This window comes from Centrocercus urophasianus, unplaced genomic scaffold (assembly GCF_019232065.1).
Source record: "Centrocercus urophasianus isolate 14NV4802_14NV808 unplaced genomic scaffold, USGS_Curo_1.0 seq_12, whole genome shotgun sequence".
Taxonomy (NCBI): Eukaryota; Metazoa; Chordata; class Aves; order Galliformes; family Phasianidae; genus Centrocercus; species Centrocercus urophasianus.
In genome coordinates, this window is record NW_024884364.1 from 9,069,683 (window position 1) to 9,089,802 (window position 20,120).

The 20,120-nt window shown below is 36.5% G+C and overlaps 1 protein-coding gene across 3 annotated transcripts in view; it reads left to right on the forward strand.

Moving 5' to 3' along the window:
- TBC1D23 (TBC1 domain family member 23) overlaps positions 1 to 19,793 on the forward strand; it is a 30,200-nt gene extending 10,407 nt beyond the window's left edge. Inside the window, exons 6-19 of one of the 3 annotated variants that reach the window (XM_042809990.1) lie at positions 1,582 to 1,706; positions 1,819 to 1,862; positions 3,070 to 3,173; positions 3,737 to 3,859; positions 4,887 to 4,979; positions 7,179 to 7,349; positions 7,573 to 7,615; positions 8,315 to 8,424; positions 9,106 to 9,248; positions 10,407 to 10,451; positions 13,144 to 13,235; positions 15,227 to 15,362; positions 16,710 to 16,904; positions 18,074 to 19,793. In XM_042809990.1, the coding sequence (XP_042665924.1) occupies positions 1,582 to 1,706; positions 1,819 to 1,862; positions 3,070 to 3,173; positions 3,737 to 3,859; positions 4,887 to 4,979; positions 7,179 to 7,349; positions 7,573 to 7,615; positions 8,315 to 8,424; positions 9,106 to 9,248; positions 10,407 to 10,451; positions 13,144 to 13,235; positions 15,227 to 15,362; positions 16,710 to 16,904; positions 18,074 to 18,155 (1,506 nt within the window). In that variant the 3' untranslated portion in view covers positions 18,156 to 19,793. The remainder of the gene's footprint in view (positions 1 to 1,581; positions 1,707 to 1,818; positions 1,863 to 3,069; positions 3,174 to 3,736; positions 3,860 to 4,886; positions 4,980 to 7,178; positions 7,350 to 7,572; positions 7,616 to 8,314; positions 8,425 to 9,105; positions 9,249 to 10,406; positions 10,452 to 13,143; positions 13,236 to 15,226; positions 15,363 to 16,709; positions 16,905 to 18,073) is intronic. The other 2 variants (XM_042809991.1, XM_042809992.1) reach the window with 2 other exon arrangements.
- The last annotated feature ends 327 nt before the right edge of the window (positions 19,794 to 20,120 follow it).

Sequence of the window (20,120 nt, forward strand, 5' to 3'; positions counted from 1 at the left end):
GGGCTTCTTTGTCTTCAGTTGTGTGATGCAAGGTGTAAGATCTTGTAAACATGACGTTTTTATTGTTCTATATGTTGACAGAGCCATTTATGTTAGGAACTGTGTGGAATAACTATGAATGAGAGCAACCAATATGGTCAAAATATAAGCAATTATAATATTTGACATTAGTTTTTAAAGTGGGTTGTTGTATAGTTGTAGATATGGAGAAATATCAGCATAACAGATCTTTCAGAATAAGCTTTCTAATTGTTTTAAGAATGTCCATTCCAATAGATAAATTTTACTACCCAGTACAGTGCTACAGCATACAGCTGTTATGCCTTGTAGAGCTTAGACATACATATATTTCACCCTTCAAGAATCATCACATGTTCCAGTGTTTCTTGGCATCAACAATAAAATCACATGATGTAGGCCAGTCGTGAATCTTCAAAAGAGGAATTGAGTCTACTGGGCCTACCTCCTTTTCTGTATTTTTCCCTAGTAAACAGAAACTTCTTTAAAGTTGTTTATTAAAAGTAGAGTGATTTATTAGGAAAAACATCTTCTGTTTGAAAGGATGTAGGGAAATGAGCTAATGTTACTGTCTCTCTCAGTGTCAGGCTCTCTGATGTACAAGTTTAGAGAACAATTGTAAATCTTATTTTATATAATTGCATTGAAACTCACTACAAACTTTATATAGCGCTTTCTCTAAGTGTAGAAATTCATAAGCAATATTCAGAGACCTGTTGTGTCACTGTTCAGAGACATGCTGACTTCAGTGGTGTTTGATGCTGGAAGCATGGAAATATTCCATGGTAGTGTATAAAGGCAGCTAACTAAGCTTTTGAAAGCTGTTATTTTGTTAATACCAATTTAAATGTAACAGAAAACTCAGTAAATGCCAATGAAGCCAGTTGGGATACATTTGAATTAGGTGAGATTACAAATTTTATCTGGGATGCATAAAAGGAAATTGCTACCTTCTCTTCTATCCACTTTGAATTTTGCATTTCAGATAGTGTATTTTTAAAAGGGAGCGTGGGAACAGCCAGTTTGTTAAATGGTAATGAAAAGTTTCTGTTGCTTGCAAATGTTCAATTAGTCAGCCCTAACTAATCATAATAGAATGTTAAATAACATCATCAAACTAATGTACGACAATACTCAATTAGCTTGTTAATTGAATCCTTTTATTCTTGTTTGCTAAGCTACCTGACTAAATGTTATTAGTTTCTTGTTCTAAGTTCTGACTTAGCATAGTATATTTGGTTTTGAATGGCCGTGAGCTAAAAATCGTTCCAGTCTGATTGCTGCATCACTGGTTGAGTTTTCTCTGCTTGCAACATAAAGCTGAGTTTGCCTTCCCACAAGGAATATTTATTCACACTTGAGCTGTAGCATTACTGCACTGTTTCCTTAAATATTGTTTTGAAGCTATAAGTGTCTTTCAATATGTAGTACAAAGGTATATATATTTTCACATGTCTTTGTTTATTTGTTTTCTTTTAGCTGGTTGGTATCTCTTACAAATCTTATTTTGACAAGACTGTTTCTATGTTTATCTCTTGCTCACAATATTTTCTAAATTCTTAGCTTGGAAGCCTTTTCTCCTATTACTGTTCAACTGAAGTAACTCAGGCAATATGGGATGGTTATCTACAACAAGCAGATCCATTCTTTATTTATTTTTTAATGTTGATCATCCTTGTCAATGCAAAGTAAGTGTACGGTTAAATCTTTGAAACTTTCCATGCTGACATTTACAATTTATTTTTTGTTTCATTTTGGTTTTACTGTCTTAACCTTTGCCTGTGACTTTACTGTTTTCAGAGATGTTATCTTAGCACAGGAATCAGAGAAAGAAGAAATGCTAAGTAAGTATTTCACTTATACATCTACTAGTGAAATATTCACCATATAGCACAATCCTCTTTGTTTATGTTTATTACTAAATAACTGAATTATCACTTAACTGTTTACCCACTCGTTTTTCTCATTGATACATCCTCTCACATACTGATTTCTTTCTTGTTCTTTTGCTGTGTTACATCTGCCCTGTCCTGTTTTCTTTCATTTCTTTTTAGCACTCCCACACCCAGTTTTCTTCATCAGTTCAGAGTAATTGAAATAATTTGTTTCCAAGCTCAAAACAGCAACTTTCAAATCCTTTTTTAGAACTGCTGCAGTTGTTGCATTTTCATGATTATTATCTTTGTATGCACTTGATCCAGGCTTAATTTGTTGCTCTTTTCATAGCATCACAGAATGGTTTGGGTTGGAAAAGGCCTTAAAGATTACTTAGTCTAACCTTCCTGCTGTGAACAGGAACATCTTTCAATTCACATTGCTCAGAGTTCCATCTAGATTGGCCTAAAACACTTCCAGGGATGAGATATCCACAGCTTCTTCCACAGATTGTCCCAATGCCTCACCACCCTCATTTGTTTCTTACATTTAATATAAATGTATCCTCATTCAATTTAAAACCATTTTGCCTTCTCCTGTCACTACATATCCTTGTAAAAAGTCTATCTCCATCTTTCTAATAAACACTGTTTTGCTTTAATATGATTAATAGAATTTACGTTAAATTTCTTGTGAGCCTATTTCACTACCTTTATGTTTTTATACATGGCATAACACAATACAATCAATAAACCAGTTCTGATAGCTAAAAATGAGATTGCTCAGGGTTTTGCATCTTAGCTGTAGAGTGCAGAACTGCACCCTTGTATCATTCTACGCAGACAACAGTACGACTTGTAAGTAACCTGTTCCAGAGGGTTTTCTTGTTCAGTCTATTTTAGGAAAGGCAGCTGACTTAATGTTACAACAAAAACTGAGTGTGGTAAAATTGAACTACTCTGTATCAAAGCCTTGAATTTGTGTCAAATAGGTTTCCTTAGAATGAGGAGTAGTTTCCTTTAGAGGGTGAATCAACATTCATGTTGCACTTTATTAAAAAAAATAAGAACTTAAAAAGAGATTCAAATTAAAAAAAAATTAGAAATAACTTAAAATATGGCTCTTCTCTGTCTGAAATAATGATGCACTTACATTGTTTCTATACATATATGTCAGAATTTCTAGAAACTTCACCAGCCAATCTCGAAGTAGAGGATATAGAGGATCTCTTCTCTTTGGCACAATATTACTGTAGCAAAACTCCAGCTTCTTTCAGGAAGGTAATAATGAAGTAATTTTGAAATTCTTTTCTTTTTGGTGACTGAAAACTTCTACCAACAGTATCATGTTATTTTATTGTGATATTTTAGGCATCTTTTCCTTATTATTACCCTGGCAGCATTCACTTCTAGAATCTTGGAAAGATAAGAAGTTTAAGCGAAATGTATTGGCAGGAAGCTTCCCTGCAGAATTGCTGCTTCATTACCAGTGACCTTGTTTGGCAAACCAGATTCTTGTAAGAACAGATGAAGTACAAATTCCATGCCAACAATACTGTTTTGTAGCAGACTGCACAGCAGTCTTAGCTGTATTTGTAACAGCGAGCAGAAAACAAGTCACTTACCTGAAGTAAAGCTGTGGTCACATGCTCTGTTCTTGCAGTCCTTCCTTACTCTAAAAAATCCAACTTCAGTGAATTCATGGAATAGATTTGACTATGTGGACAAAATGTGCATATGTTGGGCTTAATGTTTTTGATATTGCAAATGTATTTTTACTTTGTGCCTTCACATTTAAAGACAGTGGCTTCAGTTAACCTTTTTTTCCCCTCTTGTCTTTTCAGGACAATCACAGTCTTTTTGGCAGCAGCTTACTGGGCCTCAAAGATGATGACACAGACTTGAGCCAGGCTCTCTGTCTAGCAGTTTCAGTGTCTGAGATTCTTCAAGCGAATCAGCAGCAAGGAGTCAGTATGCTGAATTACTTTTCTCCAATTTTAAGAAAAATAAAGGAATCTCTGACTTCTTCATGTATCAGAAATACTCTGAGTGCTAACACACAAATAAATATTTGCTATTTCATAAAAAGTATTCTTGTACTGAAGTTGTCTCCCCTTGTAAATAATCTGTTGACTGCATTACATCTGTTCTGTAGCAACCAGAGGCTACAGCGAAGGGGAACTTAATATAAATGATTTGGACCTGAAGGGTGGATGCTTGAAGTAATTCACTAATTTGAATTCCTTTCCAGATGTAGCTATTGTAGAGAAAAATTTTAAACCCACCACCATTGAGAAAAATGCTGTTTTGAAATAATGGTCTGTTGTCAGTAAGCTGCTTAAACACATGAAAAATGGATTCAAGATATTTCTGTGGTAGTAATTGCAGACATATTTAGATGCAGGGAACAGCACGTAAGACCTCTTCATACCATGCTTGCAATGTTTGAAACCAATACATGGATAATGTTGTAACTAGATTACGGTGTTTCTTCACTGCTGGTATTATGTAGCAGCTTATAGGTCCCAACTGGAAAATGCATGTGTTTTTTCTCCTACTGCAAATAAAGTTATGCATGTACTTATATTATATTTAAGTTATTGGGACATAAATCTATCCATATGTGCTGTGCTTAGTAGAAATGAATTGTCAGATTAGAGCTTCAGAGTCTTCTTGTTGCTGCATGTTACTGTATCCACTACATTTATTAAGAGTAGAGGTGAAATAACTGTACTGCGTATTGTACTCTGTGATCTTTTCTGATCTGTAAGCTTGTGTATCAATGAGAAATCACTATGAAAACGCTGCTGGTCATCTGATAATAGTAGTATGGAGTTCTCCAAAATAGGGTTTTCTGATAGCTAATAGCCCATTTGAAGAAGGTTTGTGAAACTTTGGAATTAAACTACTAAAATATAGTTGGATTGTGTACATTCCTATCACAAACTACATAATTTTAAAATTTTTGTAATAGGTAAAATCTTTCTCTTTCAGGAAGGAGTGAGGTTCTTCGTAGTGGATTGTCGTCCTGCAGAACAGTACAATGCTGGGCACTTATCAACAGCTTTTCATTTAGACTCAGATTTGGTTCGTATGATATTTGTTTCTCTACTGATTTTTGAATCCCAGGTTAAGTAGAAGGAAAGAGGAATGTCTGTCCTGAAAAACAGCTTGTCTGGACAACTGTAGTCTAGCTACATTACAACGATTCAATACTAAAGACAACTGGTGGTACCATCATTTTGCTGAGAAGTGTAGTCATGAGTAGTCATGTAGTCTTTGAGACATTGGAATGTGGGATTCCAAACTTCCTGGTCTCTGGTGAGAATTGGCAACTCGTAGAAGCAAAAGTCTAGACATTGTTGGAGAAATCATCTCTTTTGAGCACTACAGTAGCCTGGTCATAAGGAGCACACGTCCTGAAAATGGTGTGGTTGCTCCTTTGAAATGCTGGCAAATAGCATGAGAGAGGAAGTGCATTAATCTTGGGACTGAGATGTACTGTAGACTAATTACTTTATTAAAAATTTTGCTGTAGTTTCTATTTGATTGTGAATTTCTAATTGAACATTCAATCGTACTTCTATCATTTTTCCCCAAATCACCTATGCTTCATTTCTGTTTTAACCCTCTGCTGTTTCATTCCATACTGCTTCCATGAATGCTCTGAATTAATTTTTCTTTACATATGGCACAACAAGCTGTTTTACCTTTCCCAGTTAAGGAACACAATCCTGCCTCTAGTATCTTAATCTCTGTAGTTAAGATACTGTATTATTTGGTATGATTTGCACAAGCATAAATGTTTAGTGTTTGGGGTTTTAACTTAGATAAAACATTATTTAGGAAGAACTTTCCCAGCAGTACGAGAGTGTTTTTTTCTAGACTTAATTGAATACCAGATTAAATAAAGTAAAAATAAGCATTATAAACTGCTAATGAAGCTTGTTAACATATGGGAGAAAACATCCACAAAAGTAATTTTTAAATTGGACGTTATTGGTTATTGCATATTTAAGTTACTCTGTAGAACTGTGTGTCAGTTGACGTAGATAAGATCTATTGCAGATCATGCTGCATGAAGGTTGCCAGGCTCACCTGTATTCTTAGAAATACAGTGTGAGGAAAAAATTACAGAGAATAATCTTTGAGACAAAAAACCATTCATAGAAATTCAGTGCCTTTTGTGTATTTATATATATTGTATTTGGATGTGGTGCTTAGGGACATGATTTAGCAGAGGGTTGTTAGAGTTAGGGTAGTGTGGTTAGGTTGTGGTTGGACTTGGTGATCTCTAAGGTCTTTTCCAACCTGAGCGATTCCATGATTCTATATGCAAAGAAAATAGAGTTTGTTTTAGGGAAAGACTGCGGATAAAAACACAGGCAGTTTTAGATAGGTGCTAAATTTTACTGCATGCTCTAAGTAATAAAGCACCAGCACTTGGTTCTAGGAAACCCTAGTTAAAATTCAGGCAAATGTACTGATGGATACCCCATGTGCTTTGTAATTCTTCATTTAATCCAGTGTAAAAGCTAGGTAAGGGTGATGTTTTCCCCTGTAAATCCAGTTACAGATCAACATTTCCTCATTAATTTGATTAATTGCTTTCCTCGTAATAGCAGGCAGAAATTTCACATGTATCTAGAATGTCCACGTTTCTCCATCTCTTTTGTGTAGCAGTGCATTGCATTTGCGTGCATAATAGGCCTTCAGGAGACCACAGCCTTAACTTTTTGAAAGTACTAAGAACTCCAGGCATCTTCTTGTATTTCTGATTAGCTTCTTTCCCTAAATCTTGATAGGGCAATGAAAAAAAGCTCTACAAGGAGACAAGAGGAGAATCTTACTGGCACCTATAAATTCTAGGTATTTTAAAGGCTTCCAAAATGGCAAAGTTAGAAAATGCTGTACTTGGTCATATAGAAGTAACAGAAATCAGTTTCTCTGACATATTGCCAGCTTACTGCAACATAAAAGTTGCAAAGACTTTTTTTCCATCATTATATAGTGTCTGCTATTAAAGTAAGCTGAGGTATTGAAGTTGTATTTCTTTCCTGGGGAGTGCAGTGAGGGGAAAAAAAGGACCATTCTCCATGTTCTTTAGGAGGAAGGAGGTCTGGGTTGAGCTGTCTGATGTGTGTATGTCTGTCTGTCTGTCCAGTAAAGTGCTGATGCTGCATTGTTTGTGCTCAACAAATTACAACCATTTTCAAAGTCTGTATCTTTTCACAAGTTATGTTGCAGTATGTTAGTATCAAACAGACTTTCTTGTGCATTCCACAGATGCTTCAAAACCCATCAGAGTTTGCACAGTCTGTGAAATCCCTATTAGAAGCACAAAAACAGTCTATTGAGTCTGGCTCTATAGCTGGTGGGGAACATCTCTGCTTCATGGGAAGTGGCAGGGAAGAAGAAGATATGTATATGAACATGGTGCTGGCACACTTCTTACAGGTACAACTAAATTACTGCTGATTTTAATAGTTGAAATAAAGTTTATCTGTTTGTATGATTGATACTAAATGACAGAATGTTTTCCCCTTCAAATATGAACTGTTTTAACATTATTTAGATTTTGTGGTGATTTTTTTTTAAACAAACCTGCATTTGATTGCCATGCTTGCAAAACTCTATCCAAGGATGTTTTCTTCAGCCGAAAATATATTTTCTGTTGCAGAAAAATAAGGAGTATGTAAGCATAGCCAAAGGAGGATTTATGGGTAAGCTTATTAATAATAACTTTTGTATCAATATTGTCTTAAGAAAACAGGGTATCTTAATGTTGTTGATATTTTTATTAGCCTTCAGCTAGAAATCACTTAAATGAATGGCAAATTTGTTTCATTTGCCAGGTTTATTATTTGCTCAGGTCTGCATTTAAACATGTATGGATAGCTGTTACAGCGTACCTGCATTTCTGATTGGTGCAGAATTAGTGCAGAAAGCAGGGGAAATTTTCTCATCCAAGTGTTCATTCCTTGTGTTTAGTCTCTGCACAATGCAGATCCATGGGAAGATGCTGCTTAATAATTATTGTGTTTTCTTAAGCTGTTAGTTCATCATTTCACAGTTGGTTGCTGGAATCAATCAGTAAGGCTCTACAGCAGTGGGATGTCTATACCATACAAGTACAGAGATATTGCTAGACAATATGTGCAGCTACCTGTAGGATCAAAGCAGTGACTTATTTTTTGCTACTGCTGTATTTGACTTCTTTGTTTTTAAATAATAACTGTGCTGATGCCTGTTATTACTCAAAAAACAAACAAAAAATAGTTATAGCAGTATCTGTATTTATCTTTAACTTTACTCATTCAGATGGAGCAAAAAATTGTTTCAGATTAGTCTTGGTTATACAGTATTTTTATCTACAGATTAATGCCACTGTAATTCTGAACATTTTAACGGCCTTTTAACAGCCCTTCAGCAGCACTTAGCAGATATCAACGTGGAAGGACCAGAAAATGGATATGGTCACTGGATTGCTAGCACCTCAGGCTCCAGAAGTAGCATAAACTCCTCTGTCGATGTAAGTGAATATTAAGCTCAAGTGATTCAGTGGTTTCAGAGCCATTGAATGTACTGAACTTTTTCTTCAGGCTCCTCCTTTTTACATGTGAAGTGCATTACTGCATGTCACAATTGTTCTCAGATGTGTATTTAATTTCAGACTTTATTCAGCTCTAGTTGGAGGTGACCTAAAGATTCTTGTCCTCTGGAAAGGAAGAGCCTACCTATAGAGAGGAACTCTCTAAGAGTTCAACAGAGTATAAGCAATCATTCTCTAACAGAGTCTAAGTAATGGGCAGTGCTCTTCTTGGCTTCTTTTCACTCTGGGAATAACATACTCCAAAGCTGGCTTACAGTTTCATAGGAAAGCTCACAGTTGTCTTTTCTCTACAGCTAATGTTTTAGACCTAGAACTTGGCTTTTGATTTGGATGCAATTTGGCACAAATGGAATTCCTTTTCTATTTTTCAAATAGAACGCTGATTAATAAGGTTTGTTAGCTTGCTTTTTCATGTTTTTAGTTCAGACCCACGTTGCTGTTGTCATTTGATAGAATTCAGAAGAACGTGTAATGCTGTTGTTGATGTTCTGTTGAGTTTAATATCTTGCAGTCTGTTTCGGCTCTTGAAGAAACAGGACCCCTAATTAAATTGCCTGATTTTTTTTAAACGATTAATCCTGAGAAGAGTTACTTTTACAGGGTGATTCTCCTAATGGTTCAAGTGATGGAAAGGGAGTCAAGTCCTTGGTGAATAAAATGACAGTTGCTTTGAAGACTAAATCTGTGAACGTGAAAGAAAAAGTTATTAGTTTCATTGAAAACACATCCACTCCAGTGGACAGGTGGGTCATTTATATCTTGCTACGATTAACAGTGAGGAATGCCACCTTCTTCAGGTGGCCATTTTGTAAATGTGAAGACAAAAGTTACCTTATAGTTTCAGCCTTTAGATTTCACACTGCCTGCCCCCTCACAGTTTTACCACTGGTAGAGCTTGTTGTGCTGCCTTAGAAATTGCAAGGCCACTGTGAGTGACCTTTTCTTTTGAATGTTTATCTAAAATTTGTCACTGTGTGATTAGTTTGAATTACTGTCATATATTTTCTATCTTCAGACAAAAAGTTGAGAACGATTTCACTATTTTGGTGAAATACTAACTCTAATGGAATGGGTAATGAAAGAAAGATTCTGGACGTATTTCTGTTGTGTTGGGTTTTTTGGGGGTTGGTTGGTTGTAATTTTTTACTACCCCATCCAATCAAGTTGAGGATGAAAATTTTTGAAGATAGCAGTTTTCAAATTCTGGTGTAATTTTTAAACCACAAATCAACTCTTGTTCATTTGTTCAACTGCAAGTAGAAATGGGAATGAGAACAGGCAAGCATGTTAAAAGACACTTTCGAAGTATGAAGTCTTCTTTCTAAATACTTACCTTAAACAGATTAAAAAATGGCAGCTCTCATCTGAAGTTTTAATTGAATAGCCTGTTTCAGAATTCTTTCAAATTCAGCCCTTGGAGTTGTATGTGGCAAAGACATGAGTATTCCAGAATCTCACAGAGGTAGTGTTTGCTTGATAGCAGGAATTAAGGCATAGGTCACACCAACAGCAGTTTTTTGGTAGTTGTGCATTTAATTAAATGTACAGATTGTTGCTGGTGCGTTAGAATTATATTTTTTTAACTGTTCACAACAGGAAGCAAAAACTTCTTTAATCACATTTGTCTTGTGAAGAATTCCAGTAGGACACATATTTCTATAAAAGCCACAGTTAGCATTAAGGAATACGTTGTTAATAACATTTTTACAGATTTCTTTACCTCGCAGCTAGCTGTCACAAGGAATTGCTTAATTTCTTTACAAACAGTCTCTTTGAGACAGATACATTGCCAGTACAGAGCATTTCCATTGCTTCTCCAGATTTCTTTCCTTGATTCTTTTTTTTTTTTTTTTTTTTTTTTGTAATTCTTTTGTTCTGTCCTCTGCCCCAATTTGCTATAGAATACCTTTCAATATTCCGTGGCCAGACAGAGCAAGCCTGGAGCGGTAAGCTTGAGAATTCAGCAATCTGACTAAAACCACCCTTGTTGTATTTAGCATGGCATTGCAATATTTGTAAGCATTGGTTACACTGACAAAATTGCTCAGATGTTTTCATGTTAATTCAGTGGGTTTAAATCTATCAAAGCTTTTTGCAAGTACTGCTCTGGGGACTAGAGGAAGAAAAGAGTGCATTGGAAGTGCTTTCTTCTCTTGGGTTCTGCTCTGTTACTCCATTTTCTTCCTCATGGTGGCTTTCTGCAGAACAATTTTTTTTCTGTTTATTTCTAGTTATTCTATTTTATAAATGACATGTACTAGTGAGACACCAGGAACAGGTACTGATGTTACTGAAGGAGTTGTGGCCTCAGAGAGACTGCAGCTACAGAAACGATTTGCTTCAAATTATTCATGAAGTATCAGAACTTCAGAGGATAGACTTACTCTGTAAGGAGCCCATTCTGAAATTCTGTCTTAAATTTGGAATTTATGTGCTTCTTACATCTCAGCATGCACTGACAGAATACACTGATAGAACCAGAAGTACTCATTACTGGGAAAGGAAAAATGCTGAGGTAATAAGTAAACGTGCCTTAAACTTTCCCTCATCTTATTCACGTAACTACTGCATCTCACACAGACGTGGAGTGCCCTCACATTTGCCAGATATATTACCTCATCATTATTGCACAAACCACAAATGTGGCTTTGTGGTAAATGGAGGATTTCCACAGCTGTGCACGCTTCCACAACTCGTGCATAATCACTTAGGGACTCTGCTTATACTTTAGGAACATTGTGTTACAGCTTTTTGCCCTAATGGACTGAAAAGTACTAAGATTGGTGCCAAAGGGATTAATGGAGAATTAAAATGCTTTTTGAATTCTCAACAATTTTGGTCCACTGCTTTCCAAGTAGATTGCACGTACTTGAAAATAATTTTTTGCCTGTGGGCAAAACCAATAATAATGCTAACCAGTATCCTTTTACAAAAATAATTAAAGAAGTGCAGCTGTCCCAGTAGCACTTTACATATTCTGTTAATTTTAGAAATCCTAAATATTGTGGAAATTTTTACACTCGTTTTGTTGATCAGCTTTTAGGATGCTTTAAAATGCTCTTTCATTTCTCATCTTGACTAACGTTGCTCTTTACCAATAAGACCTTCTCTTAAATCTTCCCTGTGTAATCCAAGTCAACATGACTTAAATGTGTTTCTTCTCACTCAATTGGTTATGTATTCCTAAAACAAGTCCATATTTACCAAAATGTACGTAAAGAAACACTGCCCTCTTGAATTGTCAGTGTCATTGATGCTTATTGTCTTAAGCACTAATTAGCATGTTTCTGTATGTTTATTTTTTGTTGTTGTTGTTGTTTTTTGTAGAATGCATTTTTTCCTATTAAACATTTCCTTGTTTTGTCTACACTGCTAAGTTTTAGTCACAGAAAACACAGATTGCTTTTTTAAACTTTCAAATTTGCTTTCAAATATATACAAATACAGAGTGTCAAATGCACTAGCATTTGTTTCTGTATTACTGGAGAGGTGGCCTCCATGACTTGGTTCTACAGTAGCTTGTAAACAAGTGTGTGAACATAGTCAGAACAGGAACCAGGTGTTATAGTTGATAGGAAATGTAGATATTGTGGAGAAAAAGTTACAGAAATTACAAAGGGAGAAATGGACAGGTGTGTTTTGGGGTGATGGTTTTTGTTTTGAACTGTTACACGTTGCCTGTTATAAAGGCAAAAATCATGAATTTTTGGGCATTGTTGTTTTGGTATTGTTTTTGTTTGTTCTTCGGCAGTTGCACATTTGGAGGCTTTCTGAACACCTTAGGTTTTCTCCTATTTGTTTCAAGTATTTCTGTGCAGTTAATCTCCAGAACCTTTAACACGGCAGCTGTGACTGTCTTCACATTACTCTGAGCTGGAGCTTTAAGCCGTCTCAGTTGGTAACTGAAGACACCTTAAACATTAAGACTCGGTTATGTTTGCTTGTGTCGTTTAACATCATCTGTAGAAGCAGATTTAAATGTGATTTTGAAGTCAGTATCTGTGCAGAAATCCCAGTGATGCTGAGGTTAGCAGTAGGCATTGCTTGACTAAAGATTATAGGACTGGACTCATTGAGGAAGCAATCCTGACAGGAACTCAGAGTTCACACTACAGTGAATGCTTTACAATATTCCCCCTTTGAAATGGTTAAGCTATTTCACCTTTCTGAAGAGTGACCTATTTACTAGAAAAATGAACTTCCAGACTTGCTAATTAATAGTCTTCATCTTTTCCTCCATCCCAGTTTGGCACTTTCTTTCATAAACCTATCCTTGATGTTCAGAAACACTTCAGATTGAACTCAAGAGTTCCATGCTTGAAACTTCATAGCATGTGTTCAGTTTTCCAGTCTCTTAATGTATTTTGTCACTTGAGAAGGTGATCAGAAGTTCTTTCTAAGCGTTTCTTTTACTTTGTTACAGTACTGAGCCTTGCCAAATAACTATGAAATACAGGCTTTCACTAACCAGAATGCTTGATGGGTCGACCTTCCTTGTAGGCTTTGTGGAAACTTCTCTTTTTCAATTGCACGTTGTGTTTACATTTTGCTAGTATGTTTTGATAGGATTCATACCATCAGTTTGAAGTTGTCTTCTTCCCATCCATCCAATGTCCCTTCCTCCCTTTTCATTGCCAGCAGACATGTCAGCAGCAGTGACAGAGTAGGAAAACCTTACCGTGGTGTGAAACCAGTATTCAGCATCGGAGATGAAGAAGAATATGACACTGGTAAAGCAGACAATTTTCCTCTTGCTTACATAAACATGCTTAGACATTAAGTGTCCATAAGTCAGAAGTGCATGTTGTACATCTTTGTCTTACAGTATGACATTTTTCCAAGTATTATCATTGATCATGGTTGTTAATGGTGATTTTATTTTTTTATCCACTTGAAAAATTATAGGCAAAAGTGGAACACACATCACAAGTAGCCATTCTGTGCCCAAACAAATATCTAGACTAGGAATTGTTGACTTGAAAATGAAATAATTTAGGAAGATAAAGAAAAGAGATTTATAATACTTGGAGTTGTTTAAATGATCACTTGTTTTCTTCTATAAGAATTGGGAAGGAGCAAAATGAAGCGAGCTTTAACGATAACAAGATACTTCTCCAAATCCCATATAGTTAAGTTTAAGTTTGTGCCATTCTTTATCACAAAATATTATGGATGCTCAGAGCCTATATGGTTTCAGAAAACCAGGTCCTAGAAGATTAATTGCCTGGGACATACCTACTGCAATGCCTGTTAGCTAATTTCCACTCACATTTGCTCTTAAAAGCACTGTTAGACTTGAGTAAAAAGAATCACTGCAATGATCTGAATAAGCCCAATCAACACATGCAGAGAAATGTGTTATTTTTAGTACAGAAGAGTGCAAAAAGTGAAGCTAATCTCTTTTTTGTGAAGTTTTAGTATGGTTTAGGCATTTTTGTTTGGTTGGGTTGTTTTAGTAGTTAAATAACTGCAATCAGCTAAAATTGCAACTTGATCAAAGAGGCCCTGATTGAGCCTGGGGGTTGGACCAGATGACCTCCAAGCAGATGTTTGTCCTGATCTTGGCCTTTATGTGATTCTATGGAATGAGGGTGGATTTTGTCTCATTCCTTCCAATTTCACAGTTATTTTTCCGTGAGAACCTTTTCAAGTGTGTGTTTATAATTCTGAAAGAAATAATATAACTAAGTGTAGAAAATTGGCACTTTAAAAAGGGACACTTTAATAAGTTGTCCTTGGAAGTTAATTCTGGGGGTATCTTCTGTGTACATCTTCTAATACACTTAAGTGCTTCAGATAAGTAGATCGATTTAATTCTTCTAATATAGCACCAAAAGTGCTGTTTAAATGTAATCATCATATTAAGACATAAAAGCAGTACTTTACAACTTGTAGAAAATGTTAGGCTGATTTGGCTGTTGTCCAGCCAGTGGTAGAACAGTAGGTTTATGATAGGTTAAATGCAAGCAATTAATAGGAGAGGAACAGAATAAAACTGAGGTCATTCTGTCTCTGTATAAACCTATTGTTCTCCTACACATTGCATATTGTGCATCTTGGTCCTCTATCAGAAATAATGTGCTTGAACAGGAGAAGGTTCAGAGGGAGGTAGCAAATGTGAGGATAAGTGTGAAATGGCTTTCACACTCAGGCATAATTGAATATATTAGAACTTTTGTCCTGTAAAATACTCAGCTTAGGGAAAGAAAAGTGGCCTATAAAATAAGCTAGATCTAGGAAGGGATCTACAGATCTTTTCAGATTGTTTTTTTCCATGCAAGAAACAAGGAGCCATCAAGTAAAGTACACAGTCTGAAAACAAATAAGAGGAGGCCTTCTTGGAAGTATGCCATATTTTCAGTACTCCTTACTGAAAGATACTGGTTTAATAGATGAAAAAAGTTTACATTTTTCATGTTCATGGGGAGTCTGGACAAACCCATGTAGAAGAGATCTATCACACTTTACTGAAAGAGCAAAAAAAAAGCAGTTTAAGAAATCACAGGAGCTGAAAAGAGCTGTCTGCTGAGAGAGAATTAATAGAGAAGTATCAAATGTGCTTGCTGCTTTTTTCCCTCAGAGGGATTGTATATGGATGCTTAGGGGCTGGGTGGACCCTGGTTTAAAATAGCATAGTTCCTATTGTTTCGAGTGAATTGAAAAGTTGTCTGACATGTAATAATCTTTTTTCCTTATAAACCACCATCTTTTCTTCAAATAGATGAAATTGACAGCTCTTCAATGTCTGATGATGATCGAAAAGAGGTTGTGAACATCCAAACATGGATAAATAAACCTGATGTGAAGTATAACTTCCCCTGTAACGAAGTAAAAGAAAATGGACATATGTTTCCCAGGTAGTGGAATTAGTCCTAAACTTAATGAACATGTCTGTCTCAATACACTTCTAAAAATATGCTCAAGCAGTTAAACTGTTCTTAATACTATATCAGAAAATGAAGATGTGAAGCAACATAAGAACAAAATATTACCACTATATTTCCATTCTTGTGTTTTCAGTGTTAATTATGTACAAAACATAGTATGAAGGTTTACTTTGTAAAACAAGAAAGGAAGAAAAATGTGCTTAGTATACATAGGCTTGCTTTCAAAACCAGGTAGACCTGAGTATCAGTCATTCAGTTTTTTCTTATCTAGCTCTCTGCCTTGTACTGTTTGCTCATCTTGCCCCTAAGATTCAGTGACCTTGTTTAACCTGCAAGAGCAGAAAATGATGCTTTAGGGAGATTTAGGTTAGATGTTAGGCAGAAATTCCTTACTCAGAGAGTGGTGAGGCCCTGGCACAGCTGCCCAGAGAAGCTGTGGTGCCCCATTCCTGAAGGTGTTCAAGGCCAAGTTGGATGAGGTCCTGGGCAGCCTAAGCTGGTGGTTAGCAGCCCTGCACAAGGCAGGGGGTTGGAACTGGGTGGGCTTTAAGGTCTCTTCCAACCCAAGCCATTCTGGAATTCTATGCTTACTGCATTTTAGCTTCCCTAAAGAGTACAAATCCTACTGAATGTGGATAACAGAAAATTACGATGATCGTTCTCTTTCATCACGGTCTGTTAATGTCTTTTATTTTTTGTTAACATAAACCAAATGGAAGCATAAGATTATATGCCATATGAAACGTGGAGTGATCTGTCACTCAGCTTGCACATGGTCACACACATGCATTGCTTCTGGGAAGAAGCCAAAAGTGGGTTTTGAACTGAGCGGGCAAGTGAGCAGTTCCACATTAGTGCTTGCATAGCGACAGTCAGTCATGGCGTAGGTCTGATGCTTCACATGTAGAGTTGCAACTCTGTAGATGAAGAGATGGCATTGGAATATGACTGAAGGATGGAAGACAAAAGCTGGAGACATTTTCCCCACACTGCATGACCTGACTTGTTCCAGGTGGTTTTTGATACTGACAGCACTCATAACGTTTGTGATGAGGTGATGATGCAAACTGCTCAATCTGATTATGTATGTTACGAGGCTGCCATGCTTGTTTTTAAAAATGGTTATGATGCAGTACTCTGGGAAAATTGGAAGTATTTTGTAGACATACCCAATTGACAGAAGTACCAAATCGTTCCTTAGATTTGCAAACGGTTCTACCTAGTTCTCTGTGTAACTTGTTTGTAAAATTTAGCTTTGTAAGTAGCTGATTTTTAGTGAAACAAAAAATGTGATTGCTTTCTTTCTTTCCTTTCAAGTCACCTCCTAGTAACGGCAACCCACATGTATTGTTTGAGGGAGATTCCATCGCGGAAGGGGCTGGCTTACATACAGTCTCGACAGGCACTCAACTCTGTAGTTAAAATCACATCCAAGAAGAAGCACCCAGAACTGATCACCTTTAAATATGGAAATAGCAATACTTCAGGCATAGAAATTTTGGCAGTTGAAAGGTAAGCCCTCTTAGTAGCTACCAGTATTAGTAGCAATGATACACAGGATGCTGTCAGCTGGAAATCAGATGTGTGCTGTAATTCCCAAAACCGAGTTAAAAAGTAATAGATTTTGTTTAGGAGCAGATATTCAGATAAGAGCTAGAAAGAATATCTGCCAGTAGAGTGAAAAAGTAAGGAGAACAAGCTGGGGGAACTCCAGGATCCCCAGTGACTGTTGCTGAGGGTGAGATGAATATGAGAGTTTTCTTGCTGTAATGCCTTAGTTGTCCTTCATTTCATGTATCTGCTTCCTGAAGTACAGCTTTCTGAAGGGTGGGATTTAAAGGAGAGGTCCTCCTTCTGTGCTATGCTTTTTGAGACATTCCCTTTTTCCTGTATCTTGTATAAGGGTCTGATCTCAAACTCCAAACTCCTGAAAACCTAAGTTCTGAAAATTAGACACTGCCATGATTAGCACTGAAATATTTAATCCTGGAGAAGATGCCAGGGAGATGTTGGTTTGTTTGCTTTCATCAGCAAAGCCTCCTGTTTCTTGACACTGCTTTAACAAAGCTGCTGACATCAGTTGGTCATTTCCTCATCCTTTTCCTTGCTGCAAATGGTGTGCAGCAAGCGCTCTGTTTTCAGAATAAGTGGGAGATGACTTTCCTGCTTCACCAGGAAAGTTTGTCTGTACCTGCTGGCTGCTTAGGGTAAAATGAGTTTGGTATTATGTCCAACACAGGTAAGTTAAACATATTGCAGAAAGCTGTGCTGCTTGTTGAATTACTTCCTCACCAGCTTACTGACTGGAGCAAATACAAAAGAGAAGATGGCAACTTAAATTACCTGGAGATATCCATAGGAATAAAAAGCAAGAAAACCAAGGACTGACATACATGTGTCAGACATTGGTACCTGCAGCAATCAATCTATGCCATTGTTAATTAATAAAGAATTTTTTCTTTCTAGAATGGTTTGTGAAATACTGAACAGATAAAATTTCACATGCAGAAAATGTTTTGTGAAAAATAAATGTTAGTTCCTCAGTAGGTCTTCATTTTAATAGCGTCCCCTTCTCTTTGCCCTTAATCTGTGCAAGAAAGAAAAATGAAAGAAAGAAAGAATTTCAGTTGATGCTTGAAAGTTTTCTAGTGAATTAATGATGGCTTTTTTTTTTTTTTAAGGTATCTGATTCCAAATGCAGGTGATGCAACCAAAGCCATAAAACAACAGATCATGAAAGTATTGGATGCCTTGGAGAGTTAATAACTAAAGACGTTGTAGAAAAGAGTTTATAAAGAAGAAGTAACAAAGATACTGTATGTGGACATGAGCTGATGGTTTCCCAATCAAATACTAACTTTGTGTTTTTTCAGTTTACTGACGGGAGTGCCTGGATAGCAGGCTTAAGATAGGGTAAATTATTACCAATTTCTGAACAAGATTTTTAATTTCTTTTATTTTGTAGAAGTACGTATTATAAAGGTCAGTTTGTTTCACTGCGATGCACCTTTCATAGGAGTGATGTGCACATTTATAAGAGGGCGTGCTGCTGGGTTCATACGAGTATGTTAAAAGAACAAAGCAAAGTGGAGAAGCAGTAGAAGACAGGATGGCTTTAAATGACTGATATTTGAAAGCAAAATATCTCCATAGCCTACAGTCTATAAATTTGATTTTTGCCTTTTGGGTAATAACTTGTACTATTAAAAACTTAGCTTTGTAAGCAGAGCAGATAAAATCTTAGGAATAGTGCTTCCTTTCAGTTAGAAATGGGCAAGTGCAGCTTGGGCTGCAGATGAAGGGGAAGAAATGCCAATAATTTGGAAAAATTAACATTTTAGCAGTCCTCTCCACTACGAAGTTAAATAATTGGAATGGAACATAAGGGTATCTTTAAATACCAAAACGAACCATGCGCAATAAGCCTTTCCTACAGGGTTGTGATTTCATTAATTATGCTAAATTTTACATTTGATAGGTTGAAATTGCTTCTCATGTGAGGGTGAGTGCACGCATTGAAATACGTATGGCAGTGGAAAACCAGCAATCTGGCTCCTGTCAAGTAAAATGTCTAAAATATGAGTTAGGCTTTTAAAAGCCTTCAGTTCAGCACAGAATTGAGTTTATGTCGACTAAAGGAGTGTTGAAGATTGAAGGTGTGGCTAGAAAATTAATGCATACAACTAAAGTGAAGAGATTTCCTGTGCTGTGGCTTGCACTTGCAATAAATGCTTGCAATAAATGCCACCTTCATTGGTTCAACATTTGTTTATACTCCTTTAATAACTGTAAGCTGGTGAATGTTTGAGAGAAGGCAGCTGTGTAATAGTGCATTTCTGGCCTTCTTCGTGGTAAAGGAATGGTTCTCTTGCTAGGAAGCCCAGTACAGGAATGTCCTTATGGCTGAGGCAAAGTACCTTTGTAGACAACTTTGTGGAAATTACCAAAAATTGTGAAGTCAAAAAGTTAGGGGTTAGTTTTGCTGTGTGAAGTTTTCTGAGTGAGTCAAAACCTGTGAACTGGTACATCATCGGGAGAAAAAATAAACTGACCTTTATAAAAGCCAGTTATTCTAAGTTATTTTACTAGGAATCAAGCTAGGGCACCTTAATTCTGGAACTAATTCCTTTTTTTTTTCCTTACTATCTGAGTAAACACCATTAGAACTTGAACGGTTAAAGATATTTGCATGAAATTGCACCTGGGCCAACTCTTGTGTATTTATAGTTTTGCCCAGCAGCTGTTGTATTACATTTTCTTCTTCCTCCTCCCTTCTGAAAATATCCTGAAGAGTCTCCGACTCCGTGCCTACTTCAGCAATGAGATTTTTTTCATGTAAAGATGTTTGTGTTACTGTTTATAAACGACGGATGTAAATAAACCAGTACAATTTGAACATAACTTCTGTCAGCACAGTGTAGGATTCATTGAATCAGTTAACAGGTTTTCTTAGAGGCATGCTGTAAATGGGAGCTATGAGTGGAAGTCAGCCTGTCGTTTGCAGAAGAGGTGGTTGGTTGTGGATCACGGGGAGCTGCTGTCAGTAGCATGTTAATGTAAGTATGCTGGAATTTTGACTGATTGGATTAAATACTTTTGGGTGAACTGTGGTCAGCTTTCCCAAAAGGTCGAGATAACAAATGACCAGATCACAGAGGAGGTATCTGTAAATTCCACCCATCTCAGCATCACACGCTTATATTGCACTGACAAAATGTTGAGAACATA